The sequence below is a fragment of the Lingula anatina genome, chromosome 1 (genome assembly GCF_051362555.1).
Source record: "Lingula anatina isolate TDL-2025a chromosome 1, LinAna3.0, whole genome shotgun sequence".
Lineage (NCBI taxonomy): Eukaryota > Metazoa > Brachiopoda > Lingulata > Lingulida > Lingulidae > Lingula > Lingula anatina.
This window is the reverse complement of record NC_141767.1, coordinates 13,698,338-13,723,724: the sequence shown is the minus strand read 5'-3', so window position 1 is coordinate 13,723,724 and position 25,387 is coordinate 13,698,338. Positions and strand designations below refer to the sequence as shown.

The 25,387-nt window shown below is 35.7% G+C and overlaps 5 protein-coding genes across 8 annotated transcripts in view; 3 read left to right on the top strand and 2 right to left on the bottom strand.

Moving 5' to 3' along the window:
* LOC106171167 (guanosine-3',5'-bis(diphosphate) 3'-pyrophosphohydrolase MESH1) lies at positions 1 to 3,074 on the top strand. Its single transcript, XM_013551351.3, has 4 exons — positions 1 to 316; positions 969 to 1,024; positions 1,341 to 1,422; positions 2,007 to 3,074. The coding sequence occupies exons 1-4, from the start codon at positions 202 to 204 to the stop codon at positions 2,297 to 2,299; spliced, it is 546 nt and encodes a 181-aa protein (XP_013406805.2). The 5' UTR covers positions 1 to 201; the 3' UTR covers positions 2,300 to 3,074.
* On the bottom strand, positions 3,062 to 8,485 carry LOC106171166 (uncharacterized). The gene is made up of 5 exons (XM_013551347.2): positions 8,307 to 8,485; positions 5,927 to 6,068; positions 4,706 to 5,375; positions 4,457 to 4,513; positions 3,062 to 4,230 (listed from the first exon to the last, which is right to left on the bottom strand). Exons 2-5 carry the CDS (start codon positions 5,967 to 5,969, stop codon positions 4,206 to 4,208), a joined length of 795 nt encoding a protein of 264 aa, XP_013406801.2. The 5' UTR covers positions 5,970 to 6,068; positions 8,307 to 8,485; the 3' UTR covers positions 3,062 to 4,205.
* A 2,200-nt stretch (positions 8,486 to 10,685) lies between these two features.
* LOC106171126 (neuronal acetylcholine receptor subunit alpha-10) lies at positions 10,686 to 21,021 on the top strand. Of its 2 annotated transcripts, none has more exons than XM_087004185.1 (8): positions 10,686 to 10,965; positions 11,416 to 11,558; positions 12,502 to 12,546; positions 15,312 to 15,436; positions 18,648 to 18,901; positions 19,171 to 19,452; positions 19,632 to 19,837; positions 20,114 to 21,021. In XM_087004185.1, the coding sequence occupies exons 1-8, from the start codon at positions 10,899 to 10,901 to the stop codon at positions 20,414 to 20,416; spliced, it is 1,425 nt and encodes a 474-aa protein (XP_086860311.1). In that variant the 5' UTR covers positions 10,686 to 10,898; the 3' UTR covers positions 20,417 to 21,021. The 2 variants fall into 2 exon arrangements, with proteins under 2 accessions (XP_086860311.1, XP_013406738.2); XM_013551284.2 differs by having other exon boundaries at positions 10,687 to 10,965; positions 15,312 to 15,421.
* Positions 21,020 to 25,387, bottom strand: part of LOC106171128 (uncharacterized) — an 11,671-nt gene continuing 7,303 nt past the window's right edge. The window contains exons 2-7 of one of the 2 annotated variants that reach the window (XM_087004203.1): positions 24,072 to 24,147; positions 23,347 to 23,455; positions 22,899 to 23,062; positions 22,122 to 22,175; positions 21,782 to 21,940; positions 21,020 to 21,607 (exon numbers count right to left, since the gene is read on the bottom strand). In XM_087004203.1, coding sequence (XP_086860329.1) covers positions 21,333 to 21,607; positions 21,782 to 21,940; positions 22,122 to 22,175; positions 22,899 to 23,062; positions 23,347 to 23,455; positions 24,072 to 24,084 — 774 coding nt within the window. In that variant the 5' untranslated portion in view covers positions 24,085 to 24,147 and the 3' untranslated portion in view covers positions 21,020 to 21,332. Of the gene's footprint in view, positions 21,608 to 21,781; positions 21,941 to 22,121; positions 22,176 to 22,898; positions 23,063 to 23,346; positions 23,456 to 23,786; positions 23,956 to 24,071; positions 24,148 to 25,387 lie in introns of those variants that run through there. The other variant, XM_087004196.1, reaches the window with a different exon arrangement.
* LOC106171174 (LIM domain kinase 1) overlaps positions 25,153 to 25,387 on the top strand; it is a 23,388-nt gene continuing 23,153 nt past the window's right edge. The window contains exons 1-2 of one of the 2 annotated variants that reach the window (XM_087004142.1): positions 25,153 to 25,205; positions 25,284 to 25,380. In XM_087004142.1, the coding sequence (XP_086860268.1) occupies positions 25,190 to 25,205; positions 25,284 to 25,380 (113 nt within the window). In that variant the 5' untranslated portion in view covers positions 25,153 to 25,189. The other variant, XM_087004151.1, reaches the window with a different exon arrangement.

The following is a 25,387-nucleotide window of genomic DNA, read 5'->3' as shown; positions in this document are numbered from 1 at the left end:
TGCGTTTATTTTCTCCCTCTTACGTCGGTCCTTTTCGTATATCACGGTTCGAAGGGTCAGTTGATCAATATATTTGTACCCTTCGCTCAGTTTTATATTGTAATTTGAAGGAAAACTTACATGGAACAAACTATCCACGTTACTGTGGTGACCTGCATGCTGTAGTTGAGACAAAACACAACCGAAGCAAACTATCATAAAATGGATCGGGTACCAGCACAGATTTTGATCAAATGTACTAATTTTGCCGCTCTCAAACACAGTAAACAAAGACGAAAGGACCGAGAGCAAACCCCATACATCAACCATCCCATAGGTTTGTACCAGTAGTCAGATCTACGCCTGCATTTCATCGCAGACGTGATTAAAATTAATAGATCTACACTCTAACAGTGAATAAGAGCAAGATGGCATTACATGTATGTTTAGTCAGCATTCTTTTTAAAGTCAGCCCACCGTGGTAAATAATTACTGTGTCGACACGATCAGAGATGTAATGAATGATGCAAAATTGTAATGAAAGCTGACATTACTTTTGTACTATTGATCTGCATATTCTTTGAATATTATAAGTATGATTAGATGTGCTGCAAAAAAATGATTAATTACAGGCCCGTAGCGAGCAATTTCAAAGGGGGGGGGGTCGTTTTTTGAAAATGAGGGGTAAATGACTATATTTTCATTTACCCATTTCCAGTGGTTAATCCATTCCAACATTCAGAGTTAGTTGATTGGGTTTTTTTAAGTGTGGTTTTTGAAGGGTAGCCTTTGAAGTTCCACATGGTATGACAGCAAACAGAGTAATTGTCATAACCCCCTGGTAGTAAAATGGAATTTATAATATTTCTGTATGTGGTTAATACAATGTATTTATTGTGGAATGTTGAATCTTCTATGTAGAGTTGGTTTCCCTTCAATTAAGTTATATTATATTAAATTATAAATTGTATGGATAATTTGCATTTTAGGGGTGGCTTACATTCTCACAGAAGAAGCTGATATAACAGACTTAGATGTTATACAGGTACGTTAATACTGACTGTGACAATTAGGTACATGCTCTTTGACTGAAATAAAATACCCATGCTACCAAAGTGAATGAAATTTTCTAATATATGAAATACAAGTATCATTGAAAACTAAAGTGAATTTTGAATTGTGGGCTTTAAAAAGGAAATAATAGTGTTTTATTATGTCTTAGTAACCTATCAAGCTCCTTTATTGGAATGGATGGATGGTTTGGCATTAATGTAACTGCCTACAAAGAACAAATTACTCTCTGTATAATAATGCCTAGTGTGTGTGTATGTGTGTTTATCAATCCAAATTTTTTTCCTCAGGCTGCTCTACTGCATGATACAGTGGAAGACACAAAAACTACATTTAAGGAACTAGAGGAGACCTTTGGGAGTGCAGTCACAAGTATGTTTTAAGCTGAGAAACTGTCAGACTCCGCTCCCCTGGCACCACCTTCACCAGTGGTGCTCCAATTTCACTGTCTTTTTGAAAGTGGAACCTTCCATTTACCCTTTTAGATGGTCATTGCATTAATACTGGAATGGATAATTTTAAACAAACTGTTGATACAAGAAAAGGGATGTATAGGCATAGGGGTCGCAACCATTGAGGGTTGGGGGGTGCATATGGAAACTATTTTAGTGTCTTTTGAATTTCTTAAGACGGATTTAAAATGGGGACTAATTTGAGTCATTTAAAATTAAATGGAAAATTTATTGATGGACATTCTTGTTGTATTTATTGGTTTACAATGAAGTTAGGTTAATTTAAACATGAATGGGAAACTGGACATACTAAATAATTGTCCTGTTTTGTACTTGTGTACCTGTTCTATGAATATATACATTTTTGGTTTAAGTTTGTTAATGTATACATGTATCTAAAATATTGTAGGTGAAGATGAACAGTGGAAATGAAGCTGACAATGAATTTGTAGCACATCAGGAATGATTTTTCTGTAACTGTCTGTCTTTTTTTTTTTTTTTCAGATATAGTTCGAGAGGTGACTGATGACAAATCTCTTCCCAAAGCAGAGCGAAAACTCCAGCAGATTGAACATGCCCCACACTCTAGTCCCAAAGCAAAACTGGTCAAACTAGCAGATAAATTGTATAATCTCCGTGACCTTAACAGATGTACTCCTAATGGCTGGACAGAGAACAGAGTGCAGGAATATTTTCAGTGGTCTGCTAATGTTATTAAAGGCTTGAGAGGAACAAATAAGAAGTTAGAATGTGAATTAGATGTGTTGCTGAAACAGAGAGGAGTGCTGGAACTTTGAAGTTAGACATTTATTACAGTAGTCAAATGAAAGTGAAAATCATAGATAGATATAGTTATTTATTACTAATAGATGTATTGATGACTGATTTGTATACTTTTGATTTTAAGGAGATATTTATCTATACTAAAACTTACTTTTGCAGACTTACCAATGATCTCAAATACTAGTGTTATCAGCTTTGGGGGTATGCAACCAGGGCATATTTGTTTTTTTAGTTTATTTATTTAACTTAGGTATTATTAGGATTATTATTATTTTTTTATTAAAATAAACTTGTTTGTTATGTTTATATAATATCTTTATTTTTAATGTTGCTTTCCTGAGATTTATGACAGAATCCAGTTTTGACACTAGTGTATCAGTGGTAATAAGAGTGAGTACTACTCATGGTGGCCTCTCCCCCAAAAATACAGTATTTATATAGAAATTATTATTATTATTATTATTATTATTATATGGGATATTTACAAAGGCCTCCTTGCAGTAACACTGGAATGGATAACTTTTTCAACATAGATTATTTTCTGAAACAAATTGACCATCCTTCTGTTGTTTGTTAACCTCAAATTACCACTTTTTTCTATGCTTGGTGTAAAGTAGTTGACTTCATGATTTTTAGCACTTTATCATGAGAAAATGTGCAATGATAGTGATTTCTTTCTTTAAATGACTCAGAGATTGTTGAAGATGTTTATGTCTTTATTTAAATGCATTTGTGATTTAAAAAAACACAGTCCATGTAAAAAGAAAAAATTCATGTATGGACAAAATATCTCTGTTTATTAAGATTTCTTGTTTAACTGTACCTGGTTATCATACTTCTTATTACATGGGATGAGAAACGACTGCTAGCAAATTATTTTCATTTAATTCTATTTCTTTTCTTGTTTGAATAAAATCTTGGATAATGAATCAGATAAGTCAATAATATTGTAATAACTTTTCATGTCCCCATGTATTAATGCTATAGTTTCATAGACAATAATAAAAGGTATGTGATTGCTTAAACGATTGAAATTTAAATTTGAAAACCAGATAAGATATTAAAGCCTTCAGTTGTCTGGCAAGAGATATTCTACAAACAAATGATATAGAAGACGCTAAAAAAACTGAAAAACAATTATACTGGTGCCCTGGAGGAACTGCCATTAAAAGATGTAAAAATTGCCTCGGTGGCACATTTTTCTATAGTATTATCACATGGTATTCATTTGGGTAAAAAGTTGATACGAGTTAAATTTTTAAGTACTGAACATTATTCCTAGAAATTAATTTATACTCACAACTAAGTTTGATTAATGGATGTGTATATGTTTAATTTTCACTAGAAAACAAACCTATCTTGCAATGTCTAAATAAAAGACGTTTTACAAATTATATGCACATACTAGTAAAAAACGAGAAAAGAAACAAAAAGGAGTGCACTGCAACAAAAAATTCAATATACTAACCTCTTTTAACTTTAATATTTATAGAGGCATTTGTACCAAAATATATGGGCTTAGTCACGCATTTTTGTTTTTAGTTTGGGTTATATTTCCTTGTTTGACTTTATTTTACTCCACACGCACACACACAAACACATTTATGACCCCCCCCCCCTCGTTTTGATAAGAGATTCAACTGTTACAGTAAATATTCAACACAAGTTCATTGGAAGGCATATCGTAAATATGCATTCATGCCATGTACAAATGTTCTGGAAAGGTTATTAGGCAGGCTTGAAATATGATAGTCCACAGATTAAACTTTCTAATTTCATGTAGTCTATGTGCTCCCCAAACGTCTTTTGATATGCTCGTCCCATAGGTGCTTTTTTACTGACCCTTGCAGATGATTTTTCCCCAACACCACACATCGCAGTTTTCCACGTAGTTGTTTTCCCGTTGCCTTCTTGGTCCTATTAAAGTATAGTGTCATCGTAGAATCTGCAAAACAATAGAACGATAGAGAATTGATCCAGGCAAAAAGGGGAAAATTAAAAAAGAGGCATAGGTGACCGACTGGTATAGATTGGTGAAGAATTTGATGTTACTGTAGTTATCAGCGGCTTTTAGTAAAATGTTATTGAAAAATTATATCAGGAAACTGACACGTATAAACAACAATTTTAAGGAACATGGCCAAAGCTAAATACATTTTTTTACTTTTTACCTCGCGTACTGCCCTCGCAGACTTTTTGACCCTTCTTCCGGGTATGAAACTCCGTACCTGTAATATAACGATGTTAAATGTACAGTGTAAACCGTGTCTTATCATACCAACTTGTTTGGTATTATTTAAACCAAATAGGCGTTATAAGGCAATATCTTAAACAAACGTTACTTCCTCTCTCTGTGGTTGTTTAAACCCTAATTCAGTTTTAGTTTTTAAAGTTAAGAGCATTTAATACAGGGTACCTACATGTTTGAACGGCGACACTTGTGGATGACCATGCCGACTGCAGCGATCATAATAACCGCCAATGTGACAGCTAACCCAATAACAGCGTGTTCGTAATCTGTTAACTGCTGTTGCTGGAGATTCTTCACGATCGGCGTGGTCGGTCTTCCTCTGGTCTCGGACAATAGTGTCAAATTGGTCAAAGCGCTGGTCGTTCCCGTTCTGTTATCGTTACTTGTACTGGGGATTGTGCTTGTAGTCTTGCATTTTGGGTCGTTACTTGTACCATTTGGTGGGCAACCAGATGCTGCTGGGGATGGAGCTGTTGGCTCAGAGGTACCGAGAGAGATAGAACGATTGCCCCCCACTGTAACATGATCCGTTTTTGTGCCGCTATCGTTTTCTGTGCCACTGGAACTTTTGTCTGTGGCAGGCCTCGAAGAAGTGTCTAAAGCACTCTTGGTTACGGTTACATTTGTCGTTGTGGGTGACTCGGAATTCGCAATAAGTGTAGGCGTTGTAGCTAACGCTGCACTGATGCTTTTAGGGGCCGTAGTCGTCGTCGTCATATTGTTTTGTGCAGTATTAATCTGCTGAGCATGGCTGACCGCAGAGCTGACAGTAGATGTGGCAACAGTGGTGAATGCAACTGGATTCGACCCTATGCTTTTTGTTGTCGCCACCAGATACCCTTAAAAGTGTATGCATTTTAGCAGATTACACTAGAGTTAATATCAAAATGTTGAAATCATTTTTAGAGTTATCGAAATACCGAAAAGTAATGAAAAGCGATATTTTGGTACCCTTACGAATTAAGAAAAAGACGTTTTTAGATAATGTTAAACTGGTTTGAAAATTACTGCCAATGTCCCATGCTTTTCAGCTCTTCGTAGTAACAACCTAATAAAGGCGCTCGTGGTGATGAATACCATAAAATCTATAAGTCTATGATATGATCTATTTCTATTTCTGTTCATTAGGCTATATAGAGAAAAATTTAAGCACACTTCGACGTATTTCAAGCACACGTGGGCACGTATTTCAAACAGAGCTCTTAAAGTGATATCATACACTCTCGAGTGGCCATGGCATCTGTCCGTCATTGTATCACCACTTGTAATGTAACAAAATATGACATTCAAGGAAATTTCGATTAACTGGTTGTTAATTCATTATTCAGCAAAATGTCATACATTTGCACTCCTTCAAAATGCTTGTATCATAGATACCCCAATTACCTACCTGTCACAATGACAACTGCAGTAAAAAAGGACCTTATAACCATCTTGAGGTAAAGCTAGTGAAAGAGTATCAAGTGTGCTGATGCCTTTGGTCTGTATCTTCACGTTTTACACCTAACCTTGCATTGCATCCGGGTCTGTGACTAAATAGAACGTGAAGAAATTAAGAGTAATTTATAGCCGTGTTCATCATTTAAACAGGTAACATTTTTACACGTGTTGCATCGAAAGAATTTTTTTAGCCCTTTGTCATGTAAATTATTCAAAGTAGTTTAGATGCACAGGTTAGGTGACGTTGACAGCTGGTTAAAAACTTGTGCCTTATTTGTCCGGCGATATTAAACGTAGCTTTTAGTTCTGTTATTTTAGGCACAAAATACCAAAGAAACAGATCGAAACCATAATTACTAAATTTATGTGTTGGTCAGTTCCTAGTTAAGTAAATTATTAAAACAGCAAATGATGGTATATTCTTTGAACACCCTAAATTCACTGGAAGGCCCCAAAAACTGCCGGTTGGTTGAACAGCCTCTAATGTATCAAAAGTAACGAAATCATGTTATCTCGTGCGTTCGTAATATCTATCTCCTCGTGAATTTTTAAAATGAGGAACTAGACCTTTTGGGAATTAATATACCTGTCGTCAGGGTTGTACATAGTGCACAGTGGGGCGGGGGTAGATATTTTTTTTTTCAATTTGTAATTCCTACTATTTTCTCCTAAACCATACCTGTCAGAAATTTGAAGCTTCGGGGAATGATAGACCCATCATCAGTGATTGCATATGGGTCACAGCCTCGATTGGGGCCTATTTTCTTTCAGTGGACCCTATTCTTATATTCCCTCGGGGCTGTGATATATTTGTTTGAAAGCTATATACATGTACATAGCTGGTAGTAGCTCTAATGACCCACTGATAGCCCCTCATATTAGCTGAAAATTTACTGAACTTTAGATACAAAATAAGAAAGTCTGATACCAAAAATGTAAGACCACAGGAATGGGACGGCCATTGTTAAATATTATATCGTTAAATATATCGACATTAGAAAGAACTTTTCCATACACGCATAGTATTGAATTTCATGAAAAGGTTTTGATATGAATTTCCAAGTGCAATTGAGACTATTAAATATCGGAACATAAAAAAATAATGTTATGTACACAGAGGAATCGAATCGAATCGAATTCTCTGGAATCTTGGATATGTAATGAAACCTGAGCCCCTATATATTCATCTAGTATAGAGAAATGATAACGGATTTTTTGGATAAAATAACGAATTCAAAGGATAATGAAATTTTAGTCGAAACATTTTGGCTCGAATCCAGTGTTCTACCTGGAAACTTGAACTTTATTGTTTATTTAGTAGTATCTTTTTCTGTATTAATTCATTACTACAAGGAATAGCATGTATTTTCTATTGACTACAAAAATATTGGACAATAATGAGGCACAATACCCTCCAAGGGACAACGTGTAAATCAATTAAACCACCACCTTATGATAAGGACGCGTGTTACACGGTTTTCGGCAGCTGCAAAATCGGTCTCCAATGACCAGCAACTACCTAGCACTTCATATAATGCGTTGTTTAAGGCAATGTACAATATCCAGTTGTTTTGGTGCATAAAGAATTCCAATCGCCCTAAAAAGACTGAACATACTAGAAGGTATGTTGAATGTGAAATACAACCAAAATCTTGTTATTCCTCGCCTTCTAGTTACCACACAATCCTATCGGTACTGCGCATTTGAACCTACGCTTCCAGTTGGTTCTCATACCCAAGATGTGTTTGTGCATCACATACCTATCCTCAACCGGGGCCAGAGAGTGATTGAATTTCACAAGATATTCACAGATATTTCTCTTTCTGTTCACTAGCTGTAGACATCTCTGTTCCAACGGCATTTTTATTTTTTTATTTATTATTATTATTATTTTTTTTTTTGCACAATAACTACCTCATCACCCAGCCGGCCTATCCTTGACGAGAGTACCACGCATACCCGTCAGTACACAACTCACAACCGTTCTATGAGACGTACAATGATTTAATTACGTTTTCTTCTCCCCACCTTCTCGCTCGAAAACAAATCAATCGAGCTTGCTTGTGCTTTATCCGGCTTTATGTGAAAATCCATACTCACGTCATCTAATACTCTTTAATTGGTTATTCAACTAATTACGAACCTCAGGCAGGTCTTAAAAGGCGGAGTGTCGTTTCTGAATATGCCATACTACATATGCTATAAGAAACCTTTAATACTGCGATTCGCTGTGAACAACTTATCCCAATAACAAATAAATAACTGTGGTATTTTATCTTAAAAAAACAAGCTAACGTTTATTATCGACAGCCAAAATTAAAATGACTTACTTGCAGCTTTGATTGAGTGTTTCTTGGTGTCTTCATAATCATGTAGCTGCCTAAACTATCAGTGGGCTGGATCCTCAACGTTCATATATCTATGCAATATTCCAGGAAGTGTGTCACGACCTTTTCTATGACGACTCTTCGCATTAGCTGGTATTGATCGCAATGTGCTCTATATTGTTGACACTGACGGGAAGTGATGATATTTGCCAAGATATGGTCGATATTATTGCGTACTTGATGTATGGCTCCGATGTGATGACGAGATAATGTAAAAATAATTTGGTAAGCATGATTTTTGTTTTTTATGCCCAATTGATGGAGATTTTTTTCCGTGTTAAAATAAAGCGAGTTTTGCGATTGACCACTGTTATATCATTTGGATATTTCAAAGTTTTTACAATTAATCGGTGTTTAGTATGCATTAATTGTTTAAAAATATTGAAAAAGGAAATTAAGCACGGATGTCCATAATGGCGACAGATTGCAATGAATTTGGCTCGTCACAAATAAAAATTAAAAAAGATGTTAAGGCTTCATTGCTGAGTTCATGGAAAGAGTTGAGCCCGGGAACATGATTTCAGTCTATGGTGATACAGACTTGACAGCATGGAAATTTTTCCCCAATCATTTTTCTTCGACCCCCCCCCCTTGACATTTTTTAAACATTTTATCTTTGTATAATTCAATTTTGATAAAGAACATGCTTGAACAAAAAAAAAAGGAAATGAATTAATACTAGAAAGTTTTTTAGTAAGATTTCCAAGGTTGTGTTCCAATGTTCTATAGTGTATGACGCTCGGTTAAGAAACATTAAACGCACATCGTCATATACAAATAGGAAACAAGGAATCGTAAACATACTTTCAAATGACCTAACTACGTGTAAGTTTATAATTTGATTTCACATTTTTGGTAGATAGTAGAGTTTGGTAAGGTGGAAGTAAAATAAAAATCGGCTGTCCGGTACATGGTAATTGGTAGATTTGCCTGCCAGTGCCCGAATTTCAGAAGATCACTTAAATTTCATAACCGTTATTTGCTGAAAAACCTATAAGTTGAATACGTTTTACCTTAAACTAGTTCATAAGATTTGCACCCATTACCGTGCTACAAAAATCCCTTGTCTGATGACCAGTTATGCAGCATCCAGTGTTACAGCCCATTGCTACAGTTGAGACGAACCAAAGCATTCCGAGTCATAAAACGACACATACAATGGTGAAACGTGCATCTCTAACAAACTTTGGAACAATGTTTGAACACGCTAAGATGCACGGATTATTGGATCATATTGCAGACATGCTACTTTTATTTGAAAATTGACTCATGCTTCTACTTATGTCCTGTTATCATTTCTAATAAAATAAAAGCGCAGCATATAAAAGTTCTCCTAGCGCAAGTTGTGATCAAAGTATTATGCCTGATTAGATGGTGTGTAAACGTTAACAGCAAACGATTAAGCAAGAGCTGCTAATTCAAAATATAAATTATGTTTTTATGTTGAAATCACCAGTTTCACAGAAACACGCAAATGCATATAAAAAACAAACATAAAAAAGTAGATGTTGAAATGAAACAGTGACCAGAAAATATGCCATATGCAAACATCACGAATAAAGATATAAACGTTCTTTAAAAAGCATCGTTTCAAAACATGAACTAAATACCGTAAACTACATATCTTGCTGAAATATTCACTTATGCGTTAATTTGCACTTATGTATCTCTAATTATACTTATGGGGATGAATTATACTTGTTTTGATATTTTTTAAACATTTTTAAACACAATGAAAAAATTGCTTACATGGGGCATTTTTCCTTGTGAAGGATCTATCTACTGAAAAACGGAAAATGGAGTAAATCGTTAAAGAGACTACCAGTCTTAATAGACTGCCAGATGATTAAAACAATGAATGTTATGTTACATCCTCATGCGTGGGAGCATATAACATTCTGATATACAAATGCAAATCGATTTTATTAAATACTGTCTGGGGCATCTTAATACATACATCAGATGGCGTGGGATATATGTATGTAATAGCTGGCGGTGTTAAAACCTTCCATAAATTGATTTTAAACACTTAAATGTGAACGATAAATGAAAGAGCATGAGCATAAATTCCTTTCCTTCCAGTCCATAATGGTATTATTTCTGTAAACAATCTGACCAATGCAAATATACTTTGGAATAGATAGTGATTATCTGTAAAAACGATACTATATCCATGTCTTTGCAAATGTATGTATCATTTAATTCTACTCTATTCATGACATATTTATTTAAGAGATGCTTATGTCTTGCAAAACAAACAGAGCCACGTGTCGCTATGAACAACCTATACACATTGAGTTAACGTGCATCTTCCGGATTTCATTTTCGAACAACATTAAAACAATAACGACGACTCTTCTTACAATAACCTAGACACAAAGTGACATTACATTGTATTGGTATGAACTAGGTCGCTTGTCAGATGCCGTGGCGAAAGCAAGTGCGCGTCGCAGAGTGAGGCTATATAAGGGCAGCAGTGAGAGCTTTTGCTGTCTAACGGAGAACAGAGATCCAGGTGTCGGAAGCAACTCCACAATGTACTTCCATGGAGTGGCGTCGGCTTCTTGGTTTGGAACGATATTTGCAGTGATTTGTATCAGAGGTGTGTACTGGTTCCATGTTTTAATTGGCATATGTTTGTTTGGGTTTTTTCTACCGTTTTCTTTTTATCACTCATATCTTTTTACTTTAATGTATTGGGCATGTTCTTATATCATCTGTAAATGGGTTGCGTGCTTGAATTGTCTGACCAGTGTAGAGCCGTGCTTATTAAATATTTAATGATTTATAGAAATCCTCTTGACAGCCAGTTCGTCCCTTGAGATAAGGTAATGGTTCCATTTGTATTAGAGAGATTAATATTATGTAATGGTTCCATTTGCTAATTCGGTACTCCAGACCGCTGTGTTAATTTCTATCATTATTGAACTACATTATTTTCAATGCCAAATATAAAAGCTAACCAAAGATCTTTTTTTAATTTTGAAAGCCAATCTTACTTCCAAATAGAGGTATAAATGATAATGGCATCATTGTAAATTGTTTATTTCAGGTGTCGTTTCTTTTTCCGATGAGGAGCATGCTCTGCTTCACCGACTGTTGAGTGACTACGACAAAAACGCTCGTCCCGTGGCCAACTCGAGTGACAATGTGACTGTCAGGCTTGACATGGCGCTTCACCAGCTGTTTGACGTAGTAAGTACATAAGTACCTATAATATAATGTGACAAACAACTGGCTCTTATTCAAAAAGATAAAAAAATATTTTAAAAAGATATAAATATGTATAGAATTGAATACTTTTACCCCTTTTATGAAGTTTGTTTCATTTTTTTCTCACAGCAAGAAAAAAGCAAAACTGAAGTTTCTATTTGAACGATTTCATTAGAAAGTGAAACATAAGTTTATAATGAGTTCGTCAATTAGCGCAACTTTCTGGACATTATTTGATAGTATTTCAATTTAAAATACAAATTTTGTTTTGCAACATAGATTTTTCATTTTTTCACGTAAAAGTTTGCAAATATCTTGAATTTATTTCTGAATGATAAAACATTTAAATGATGCAAAAATTGGCAAGGAGCTTCTATTCTGCGCAACGTGCAACTGTATGCGCTGTGGAAATACATTGGAATGAGTAACTACTCTACAGATTGATCGCGAATTAATGGGAACCATTAACATTATTTAATTTAGCTAAAAGCTAAGAACACAAAATTAGTAATGAATACGCCTGAAGATAAGTAAACTGCGTGCACTATTTCGCATCCTTTACCAACAGATTAAAACCCTTTTAGACACATCAATGACATTGCACCTTGTTTATCTTAGATTTAACACTTATCGAAAATATAAATGTGATATGTTACATCATTATACAATTCAGATTTCGAGTAAATGTGTTTGAGGGTAAATGCCTTAAATGGAATTTTTTTCATAGATTTTCACTTAAAAAGCATTAAGCAAGTAGTTAACTTTTCTCTTTGTTTGATGGATCGATGTGTTTTTCAGCAAGTGGTTTTATTTCGATAAGCTAACATTCACTAATCGGTTATTCTAACCTATTTGATGAGTAAACGTAGGCTTACTAATTGGATAATAAAGAGACTTTTTTTCAATTCCTGCATTCTGTTTACAGGACGAGCGAAACCAGCTCCTGCATACTAATGCTTGGATGCGAGTGGTAAGTTACGATTAAATTGTTAACTAGTCGCACTATTGAAGGTCATTACACTTTATTAAAGAGGGTAGTACAAGAACCTTAATCAATAGCCTCTTTGGCAAACTTAGCAAATCGTGAAAAATTTCACTATGGTCAAAACGCTTCATATTCTAAAAGATATTCCTTGGGAGAAATTACAATAAATTTTGCTTTAAATATGAACATGGCGCAACTGTTTCTTATGCAGAAAAAATGGACAGTTTTCAATGCCCATTCTTACCATCGTCATTATCGTCATTATTTTTCAAAAAAAAAAAAATATATATATATATATATATATATATATCCGTTAAAGTTCATCGTGAATATAATTGATTATCACGTCACTGGCTTTGTTTGTTTGTTTGTTTGTCTGTTTTTATGACTCAAGTGAGCACCATGTCCAACCCACTTAAATTTTCGATTCTCACAGGCCAAGTGACCGTTTGCGTGTGGAAAACAGAAATTATTACACTTTTCTGTCTGAGATTGTTTCCTTGAAATCAGTATTGGCATAAATGTATGTTTATAGGTGTTTTTTAAGACGGGCAAACATTGACATTTGAAACAACATTTTCTGTTGAGAGATCCAGTTAGTATAATTTCAGTGATGATATCTGGGTAAAACAGCTGTAACAGAGAAAAGAAGCGGAAACATCTAAATAAGGGAGATAAGTAGATTCCGCATATAAAGACGTTCATTATACAGAGACAATAATAAATGTGTAGGAATTTCCTTTCTAAATGTGTGAACTATTTTCCAGTTTTCTCTCATAAGTGTCTATGTTCTGTAGTAATGTAAAGCATTTGCAAATGTCTCTGCAGATACTAGCTTTTACTTAAATTCTTCTTGTATCGACCGATAAATGACCATGATGACCAACACAGCCGCCTCTGGAGATAGATTCACTTGATATGTGTTAAGTTTTAAGATAGCAGTTGACACCATGCCCCTTTTAACTGTCTATATGCGCAATTGCCTCTTACCGCTTTATGAAAAATAAGTCAGAATTGCATAAAGTTGATATAAAAGGCCATTTTCTTGCGATAACAATGACCAAAGCATATGACAGCTAGAAATCGCCTTCAAATATTCTTTGTCTTCCAAAAATTCGTTCCACAAGCGTTAGGAAATTGAACTACAGTCCTGGTAATAGTATGTGGTCGGGTGTGTCTGCGTGCGCATGCCAAATGCGGCTGGGTTTTTATTACAGAATTGCCAAACTTTATCTTGAGAAGCCATGGCGTTAGACCTTATTGGTTATTTTTCAAACGACATTGATCACAAAATGATGCTTCTATTGGGTGAAGTCGATGAAATGTAATCTTCTGAGACTAGAGTGTTTCTCATAACTAATGGCTTTTTACCAGTCTATTGATACAAAGAGCGCTGCCATTAATTTTTTCCTTGAAAAGCGATCGGGACATTTGGGAGAGCCCTTTCGAAATAACCAAAGCTAATACAAATCAATATAGGGCATGATAAGCGTTTAATTTTGTGTGTAATATCTATTAGGATTCACTTTTGTTTGCCTAATGAACGTGCTTGAGCGAGTCTAATGGAACAGTCTGATTGAGCATTACTGTTAGCGAGCCAGTATGTGTGTGTTTAACTTCGGAAAACAACCTGCTACCTAAACTGTAAATCCAGCTGTTACACTGTCATAACATTATAAATTTCCGAGTAATTTGCGTACTGTTGCTTTGCAAAAATGGTCTTCTTTGCCCACAAACTGGGCATAGGCCTACATAGAATGCTACTTTTATCTCTCAGTTTGTCTAATTAAGCATTTTATTTGAACTTATGATACCTGCTTGGGTATAGGCTTACTTGCCGTTTAAATCACGGCAAATTTAGCTAAAATAAATCTGTTCTTTGTGTTTCTAAAATTCATCAGCCTACTAACAGCTCTATCTTAGAAACAAGAAAATCGGTTGGACTATGCTTTCAGTGCATTTTCCGGCGGTTAACAAACAACCCCCCAAGTTTTAACGGTTTATGCATTATCGATGTTACTGACATCGAACAGAGCAATTAGGGCCATTAGCACGAGCACTTATAAGCATGGTTTTATTCGTTTCGCTTTGCGTAATTGTATTGTAACTAGGCGGTCTCTGGCATTTTATCAACTGCCGCGATTTCTCCAGGCTTATGGCAAACAATGTAGCCTATCGATCGTAACAGTAAGCTTGAAACCACTTCCAGGTGTGAAGGGATGAAACGACATTATTCCATTTTTTTTTCGCTAAAAAAGTATTTATCGCACTTTTTAACCTAAGTTATCATCACCCGTGGGAGGAGAAATATTATCTGTGTGCCTTGTAACGACGCCAGTTTGCAGCGTTCTATGCAAAACTATCCCAATATTCAAACAACTTCCCTGGCAATATTTGCGTTTATGTTATAAATGAGTTTAGAACCGCACATATCATTTGAGACACTTATGGACTACCACTTTACGTCACGTAATGGCATATGGTGTGTATACATTCTTGCCATTTAACATCTGTATGTCTTATAGCGTACAGCGCGTACCTGAATCATAAATAAGCTGGTTAAACGCAATAGTTTTTTAATGAAAAATTTATTAATCCGTTTACTGCACAGTCACCTGAACTCCCCTGTTTTGTATATTCTCCATTTTTGCCCAAATCAGACTAGTTTTCACCACGTTTCAATTATCAAGTCCATGAAATGGTTAATATGATTTAAAAATCACAATCTACTTCAACTCTCATGTTTTCAGAAATGGTGGGATAACAAACTGACGTGGGATCCCGCAAACTACAGTGGTCTGACTGAAGTCGTGTTGGACGTGGCTCTCCTCTGGATCCCTGATATCATGCTCTATAACAAGTATGTCGATAACATGTAAGACGGTGTATGGAACGTAAGTTTACATCTGCCTGGTAGAAATCATAGGATATTTCGTGTACTAATAGAAGTGCGTTTGTGTGTTTTTTCCTGGTACTGATCATTAACTGCACATATTGTTGACACTGCATTTTTAAATTTTTTTTAGTTGGATGTATCACACCATATTAGTTGAATCCACGTAATCCAGTTATGAATGCTCTTCCATTAGAATCCCCCCACTTGTATTTTCATTTCCAGTGCTTTTAATGTCTGTTTATGTATTTCGTCACTATTTGAATGAAGATTTCCATTGAGATAACCACCTCATCGCATACTTGCAAGGGTTCTGAAGTTGTTACTTTACGCGAATGCCCAATCACTCGCACGGTCAACTATTACCTTAACTTAAAATACATTCCACTACAGCATAGTGTGCAAGACCTGGCAAATCTGTTATATTATTTATTTCGACCATACAGATGTGATCACAGTTTTTAAGGGCTATTATTTTAGCAATCAGTTAAAGGTACATACGAACCGAGCATCGGTGGAGCGTGGATTCACAGTAACACATGTAAACCACTTTTACTAGTTTCTTATACGACTCAAATAAATTCGGCATGCCAAGGGGTAAACTGAATAGATCACTCGATCAGCCATAAAAGAGCTTTAGACTGCTCCTTTCTTTAAATTTTTGGTCGGAAATTTAACCTACTTTCGTGACCTACTTTTCTGCCCCATTGACATACAGCATAGAATGCTAGCAGAAAAATTCATTCACACATCATTTTCGGGTAAAATTAAACAATGCCTTTTGGTAATTCTCTTAGTTATACTACTAGAAACTATATGCTGGCATTTGGTCGTTTTTTGTGACAAAAATTGACTTTGTATGCATCTTTAAACGTCTGTAGTGTTCAGCTTCATCCATCGGTCCCAATGCTGTGGAAGATTTTGACTTTTTTAATAAATAGCCACCGGACGTCGATATAATCACTGATAGCAAAGCACATGTGCTTCAGTTTAAATTTGTTTTAATATAATTTCGATCTACGACAATCGCGAGATCTATGTCAAATGTCATTTTTTCAGTGAAACGCTTTGGGGTGCTGCATTCCCTGCCACCAAACAGTGTTGCATTGAAACATAACCATTTAAAGCAATGGCATATCCAAGTCCCATTGTCGATGTGCACTTAACTATCAAATGTCTTTGGTTCCAAGAAATAGATTGGTGTCATGAATGACAAAAATTTCTAATAAGAATAATTAGAAATTAGTCTTTCCTATGGGTGAAGTGTGTCCCTTAGGATTAATAATGAATTGTTGTTTCCAGGAAAAATAGCCTGTGCAAGCAGTCAACAGACAAGTGCAATTTTTGTCCGCCTTTTGTTTTCGAAAGACTGTATAAAATATTCATGCTTAATTTAGGTTTATTCATGTGCAGAAATTGCCACTTATGTACACGTCTCTAGCTCGTAATGTTAGTAGCGGTATAAAAGCTGTTATACAGGATGGGCCATACGTAAATTTTAAACCAGTTCATAGAAAACACACCCATTAACTCACAAGAGAGCCATTACTCCTCCCTGGCAAACTCACAGGTTATTTTCAGACCAAGTTATTTAAAGGTACCCTATCCGGGATTTTCGCGCTAAGCCTTATTTTCCCAGACTAATAAAAACGGTAATTTATCTTGCTCACGAATCATTGCTCGACCCGTCTCTGCATCTGGACTGAATGCTTTGAAAAACTTTTAAGAAAATTGGTTTGGTTCTGCAGAGAATGATCATGAATTATTTTGGCCACAATGCGTCAAAACATTTCAAGAGGTGCTTTTATTTGAGGGGGTTTATAATTCTAATTTTAAAGTTTTAAGAAGCTCCGACATTACAGAAGAAGATATAATATTGACATAAAATATGATTTGGGGATATTGCCAAACGCGTACAGTTTGCCTTTTGTTAAAAAAGTGAAATTCCTTATCCCCTCCAATGCTAATGTAAATACCATGATGATCTTTTCAGTTTGACATATTTTGACAATTTGTTAACACTTTTGCAATCGTTTCTTTTTTAGGGCTTTTACGTATGTATTTCATAAAACAGTAATAAGTGTATTTTCGTGTTTTTTCTAGACATTTCAACAGGTGTATTTTTATGCTCGAATGTTTTAGTACATGTAAAAATGGGCTATTTGCTGTGGTACTTTTTTTCTTCTTTTTTTTTTTTGCTAGGAGACCAATCGATGCAATCCTGACTTTGATTCTTATTTTAAACTTCAAACGGGCATATAAAGCGGTTTGATGACATTGACGAAAATACCACTTTTTTATTCTCAATCTATGTATAAGCAAGATTTATACTAATTTCAACGCTAAACACGCGCTAAATTAATAAAAATAAATTTATGAAAGTTGAATAAATAACCCACGATTATCTCATCCTGAGGTCTCTATGGATTGATCTAATTTGCACGACACGTAGATATGGAAGGTCGCTGTGAAGAAGTTAAAATTGCGCCCTGTTCTTTAATTTTTTCGAATGATTTAGTTTGTTCTGAATTTGATGATTAATATTTTAAAATACATTTATTTTATATAAAATCGATATCATGATCTCAACAATAAGATGAGTTTTTTTCTTGCTTTATATGCCCCTTTAAGTACAGGTGTGTAAACAAGGTGTATACTCTGGGATACAGATAACTCCTGTAGTTATCCTGTAGCGTCGATAACTTGAATGTCATCTTTTCACGTGTATATGTACATATATAAATATTATATAGGCAAATGAAAAGAGCACAAAGCACTGGATCCAGTATTGTAGTTAGCGATGGGCAAAGGTGTTAATATCTGCTTGCACAGTAGATGAATGGTGGCGGCTTTGATGTGCAAGAATCTTTCTTTGACATGAAACGCTTACTATTTAGATGTGTTCAGTATTGCGATTATCATCAACACTGTTATAAAGGTGAAAACTCAGATGAACTCAACTCTTTATTAATCATTCAACATAAACATTTTGGAGTTCATTGTGAATTGCATAATACAGATACAGTGAGTCTCGTAATTTGGCACATTCACGTAAATAAATTTAATCATAATGAACTATAACAATATTCATAATGCACTATAATAATAATAATAATAATAATAATAATAATAATAATAATAATAATTAATATAAATTCTATGCAGCTCGTTTCTCATTCCTATACTTTTTCAGTGCGGCAAGTACATACTCCTTACGGCGAGACACGAAGGCGAAGGTGACCTATGACGGCGACGTGAACTGGATGACGCCTGCCATGTTAAAAAGCAGTTGTAGTATTGATGTGACTTACTTTCCATTTGATCATCAAAGTTGTCCCCTGCAATTCGCCTCCTGGGTGTATAATGGTTACCAAATTGACATTATGAATGCCAGTGCGGAGGGAGATACGTCAAATTACGTAGAAAATGGGGAATGGGAACTTTTAAGTAAGTGTGGCGTCCCGAAATTTTAATTTAACGTTTACCTTAGGCCTATTTATTTATTTATTTATTTATTTATTTATTTATTTATTGACACCTCAAGGATGAAAGACGTAAAAAAATACATACATAGAATCACACAAGAATTATTAACCCACATGAGCTTTAAGAGTCTTTGGTTTTTGTAAATAGAAGAATTAACTACTGTATATGTTTGTAAAAAATAAGTGCTTTCCAATAGGTCCAAGTATGATGTGAAAATCGTTACATTTCAGGTATACCGATCCAACGTGACGTCAAGGTCTATTCTTGTTGTCCCGAACCTTACCCCTCGGTAACCTTTCACATCCAAATCAAGAGGAAAGCTCTGTATTACTCCTATAATCTTATTCTCCCGGTCATTGTCATAACTGCGGTGACTATGCTGGGATTCTATCTGCCTCCAGAAAGTGGAGAGAAGGTGTCATTGGGGGTAACAGTATTGTTGGCAATGACAGTGTTTCTGTTAGTAATAGCCGAGAGCATGCCTCCCACCTCAGAGGTCGTGCCACTTGTGGGTAGGTATCTCTTTCTCTTTCTCTCCCTCTCTCTCTATCGCACGCACAGTCAAGTCTTTTAGGAAATTAAAAATCTAATATTGATAGGCCATTGCAAAAGATCAATTAGTTGGTAATAGAACGGTGTTAATAATGCATTAGAAAAGTTATTAAACAATTGTCACACGTGTTCATTGCAGGGATGTTCTTTGGAGCCACAATATTTCTACTGGCCTCCTCGCTGGCAATGACTGTTATCGTTCTGAACATGCATTTCCGAGGTGTGCATCACAACAAAGTGCCGAGGTGGTTGCGCCATTTGACGCTGTTTCTATCTAGGATCGTGTGTATGCACCATGCAGCGTTAAAAACCTTGCGGCTGAGCCACAACACTTTACAAATCAAGGTACTTATTGAACATGTGCTTTTTTTTGCATAGACAATCATGCCGATTATTTCCCCTTTTTGGTGCTGATTTTGGGAAGCTAAAAGTATGTATAACTGTGTTTACGTAACTATAGCTTTATTACATCACTTTCGTTAAATATTTCAAAGGCGTCTTAGATAAGAAAACAATTCCGACCTATTTTGTTATCTTTCTGCCCATTTGTAATTTCTGTATAGAGCATAAAGTAACACAATTGATGAGTTTCTATCATTAACAATTCTTTAATGAATCTAGGATGCGAACGTTGCCTCCAAAGACCATGCTGGCGCAGAAAACTTCATGTTGGTCAATTTCAATAAGGATGCACATTCTGTGGAAACGACAGCTAATCAAAACCAGAAAAACATTTATTTGGATCGTAATGACACAGAAGATCAACGCGCACTGGCGTTCGCGCAAAGCACCAGAGAGGCTTTCAATGAACAATCAGAAATGGAATGGCGTATAGTTGCCATGGTCATAGATCGTGTGTTCTTGTTTCTGTTCTTGCTCATAACTGTTGCTGTTTATGTCACAATATTAACAAATCACCCGTGATAAAACTTGATGGCGCTTCGAAAAAAAAAGGCCAATAAAAATCGGCTTATACCCCGAAGAAAGAAGAAAACGTTTTTGTTTGAAGACCAGTCAAGGTTGGGATAGTTGGGATAGTTGGGATGTTTTCTTTGGTACACGTAGGATAATGATAGAAATTCCGTTTGCAAACATTGCTTGATGTGTGGATAATAATTTCAAACATTAAAGATCCGCTTATAGTTTCTTGCAAATATATATATAAAATATGGGGACCTCAATGTGAGACCCACTACATATTTATCGCTTGTGCAAGTGTTTTGTCATATTTGTCTTTCAACAGGTCCACTAAAAGTTAGGAATGAAAGAATTAGGCTGTATTTGAAAGGTGTATAACTGTTGCATGTATCGATTATTGTAGTAAATCGTGTAAACCTACCATTACTAAATAACCCTTCGAAAATGTGGTTGCCTTTGTATAACAATGTTGGTACAATGTAGCAATAACATGAAAAAGGACCTCGCACTGTACATAGCATGGCCATGTTAAAATAGACGTAATTCTCCGCTTGTAGTTTACTCGTATTGTTTAGAAGCCGTTGTTTAAAATAAATTCAGAAGAATATGAAGCATGTAAATCTGCATGGTTATCTTTATTTCGTACCCCAAATGACAAAACATATACAGGAAGGCTATTCCCCACAGATTCAAAATTTCGATACGATGTCCATGAACGATTTATAACACTCCTACAGTTGATCATAAGAAATACACAACAAATACGGCAGATTATATAAGGTCAATTTTTGTAAAATTATCTCAGCAAAATATGGTCTATTGACTTGCTGTTTGATAACCAAGCCAGCCTCCACTGTCGATACCATTGTATCGGCAGTTTCCGTCTTCGAGGTCTTCAACCCATATCCTTGTTGTCTCGTGTCTAAGTCTCGGTCTCGGTCTCAGTCGATGTCATGCTATCGTCCAGGTCAGTCTCCGTCGACGATGTCACTGCATCGTCAGTCTCCGTCGTCGGTGTCTTCACTGTCGACAATTTGCTTGGTGTGGTTTTATGGACAGTATCGGTCAATGTGTCTCGGACACAGCACAGTCGCTTATCACCACCAGCACATTCATTCCCGGTTAAAAAATGGCCTCCTTCACAACCATACTCAACGTACCGACACTCGCCCTTATGCCCCAGTACGCACCAGCGGTCTAAAAAGATAATGGAAAGACCTTATTATAGAAATGGCAGGCATGCATACAGAGAGGCTTGACTATTTTTCATGTAAAGAAGTGATCAATTAAATGGATGTAAGATCTAATGGACTAAAATTTTACTGAGAGGTTTACTTTGATAAAAAATTTTTAATTAAAATGCTTTCTCACCGTAGTTTGGATCATTTTGCAATGTTATGCTGTCTACACAGCACATACAGGCAGCATGACCGACACAACCCCAGCGAATAAACAAACCAAGCCCACTATCATGTTCACAGCCCTCCTGGACATCTCGGCAAAGCCCTCCGGCCATGGCACATAAAGTTTCTGAAATATCACGGAACCGATTAAAAAATATATGGTGGGAAATACACGCACATTTGTTGAAAATTCAAGATATCTGAACTCTTAAAAATGACACGATGTTCGTAAGATGAAGAAAAATTAAGCAAATTTTAAATTTTTCAAAATAAAATAATGGCAAGTGAAGGAATCATTGAACGTGTACCGTTATCTCTGCATACGAGGGGAGAAGGCGTTGTTGTCTCGGCTTGTTTCGTGGCTGAAAAATAAAGGCATTAAACGTCATATCGGTGGCCTACAGTATTAAAATGCAAATTCATTTTACAGTTCTCTTTCGTTGAATTTTCATATTTTGGCATTTGCATGTGTAAACTGCCCCTGCCTGTACTCATTACATTACTGAACAAGAGCCTGGCAGGAGTATAACGTTAATGAGTTGCGAACAGATGCACCTGCAGACATTTCAAAATTGTACGCACAGTTCCTTTCAAGAGGTACTCAAATTAAAAAAAAATTGAAACTTAGTAAAATTCGAATTGTTGCACTAGAGATTTGCATTATAGGCGTTTTCACCTCTTTTACTAATAACGGACTGGACAGGATAGGTTCAAACTAACAGTACTACTATATGCTGTTTTATTCAACACAAAAGAAGACGGACTGGTGATAGGGACTTGAAGAGGAAAAGCGTTGGATAAAAAGACTGATGACACATTAGTCGGTTACCGACATTATAATCAGCTAATTCTAGGACCCGGTAAACACTTAATGGATCCTAGATTAATTACATCAGTATGGTTATGATAAGTGTCTTGGTGCGCATGCGTACCCAGTTTCAAGCCCAAAATTTTCTCTCAAGTATTTCTACATGAAATCTTGAAAGAAACCTTCGTAGAAATTCAAAATTTTTTGGGAAAGGTGCAGTTAAAGTGTATCCGTGCGTACGCCTATGAATACTTTTACATTTGTGGCATAGACCTACTTGTCTTTGTCCTCGAAGCAGCAGTGGTCTTTTTCTGGCGTCTAGTTGTCTTGGGGATGCATTCATATTGCCAGGGGAATACACAACTTTTTGACCGCGGCTCGTACACCAGACCTTTCTGACACTTAAAACTGAACGCTGTTCCATACGAACAAATGATGTACCTGATAATTATAGTGTACGTAGGTTAACGGGTAGTAAAGTATTTTACTCCATCTTTTTTCTTTCTTTATCTAACAAAGTGGCTTACAACAAATGAAAATATAATCATGAATGCTAGTTTATTTCCTGAAAATACACACGGTACATGTATATCCAAAAGAAAAACTATTTTTGAAAGGAACGCAAAACGCTTATTGTATACAATTAATGTTGATGACGTAAATGCAGTAGACATGTTGGCAAATTAAATATTTAAAGCCAAAATAACTTAGCTATTTAGGCTTACCTGTTACAGGTCCCGGGGTGCGGGACGCTATGGCCGGATCTGAAAGTCGGTTGTCTTCTAGGGCACTGATACACATCCTTGGACACTGCCTGAGAAGCTCCAAAATCAACTGCAAATAAATAAATAAATAAATAAATAAAAATTAAAAACAAAAAGATTATTATAATAAAATAACAAATAATATATTCTACTAACTCTTGCCTCTTTTTTAAACGTCAAAATCACTCTTTATGAATAGAGAATGAGATATACACTATTCCGCCTCAATCGTCACTGTGCCATTTAAAAAATCCTTATTCGACTTTTAAAAAAGACATCTGAACACATTCACTGGACTTATCCTTATGGAGTCCTTAGCACAAACGTAGCCTAAAGGAGCCCTATTAAAGTAGTATTTCAAAGTCATGGTCAGCAAGACCCTTCATGCCAACCGTGCTTACCTGTGAAAAAAATGAACATCAGTCCAACAAAGACTATCTTCACAGTCGTAGCCATACTTAGAAAATTGCAGAAGACTTCGGTGAAATGGGCAGATTAACGTCTGTTACTTCGTATTTCTTACCATGTAGGCCTATCAGCACCGTGTTTTTAATAGAGTGAGGGAAACTTAACACTTGGGTACATTAGCTTGGATTATTTTTAGGATAATGTCATTTTGCGACAGTCTGAATCCATCTATAAACACTTAGTATATATTTAGTTACTATGTTTGCGGCTAGACCTACCTGACAAACTCATAGGTCCTGAATCAAAACTGCCATTAAACAACAATAATGTGTTTCACTATGCAAGTGCCCACGCCTAAAAGAAAGGAAACAATTAGATAAATAAATGAAATAAAGAAATATAACGCAAATATATTTAGTAAATGAATAAATAAATTCTATTTTGATATAATTTAGAAAAATGCTGATGCAACCACTTCTTTAAAACGGATTTGGTCGTCTTTTTTGCTACTTTTGGTTAATTTAACGTTATTCAAAAGGTATCGAAGTACTTTGTTTTAAATATTACCAGTCTCTAAGCGTGAACTCGAAACCAGATGCCTCATGTTTTATATAATTAAGAAAAACTAGATATTTAAGTCATGGCCCATCTAAAGATGCTATTACACTGGACTTGCCAAATAATTTTGCCCAGTCGAATTTTGAGAAAAAAAACTTTTGATAAGCTTTTGATATTTTAATTTTTTTCTCGGCTTTAGTCTTTTTGGAAGATCAGGTATGCATAGTTTTGCTGCTTGTCCCTCTTACGTGCACGCGTTCTTCAGCAGCAAAAACCACATCCCATCCATATTATAAGCTGTTTGGCTCTTTATTCGCAACCGCACAAGAAAATTTGTTTCCCTCTACATTATACGTATTGATCTTTTTTTTTTTTCATTCTTCTCTTTTTGACCAGAAAATACCTATATAGGTAGGCATATTACGTGAATACCTTGCTTCACTGTGAAAAACGTAGGGTACGAAAAAATGTTGTTATTTATTACCACTGAACTACATGTATAGGCCCCCCATACAGTAGATAAAACCACTGATATAAAACCTTGAGTAAACGAAATGGCCTACTACCGAATGACGTTATCAGCAGGCAAAATTAAAACACTTTTACTTGTAAAAAATAATAGGCCTACTCCCTTTTTCTTAAGAAAAAAATGATTTGGCTTAGTTAGTGGTCAGATAAAGAATTCTTGTATTTAATTTTTTTAAAACATAGCCCAAGTTTCTGTTGTGTATCGTGGGTGAACCAAACACCGTGTATTATATGTCGTAGTTCCTGTTGGAAAAATCGCAGCTCTTTAATGTTTGGAGGAAGAACTTGCATTTGCAATCACGCTTCCGCCATGTCAACAGAGTCAGGTGGGTGTGCGTCTAAAATCCTAATTAAGAAATAGATCCATCACATGGATGGTTTTGAATTTGTGTTTTCTTTTTCAGATGATGATGACGCAACATGCGTTATGTGCTATGGAAAAATCCACGAAGAGCGTTTCTTGCAGGCCTTGGGCGGTACTTGGCACTCCGGCTGCTTTCGGTACGTT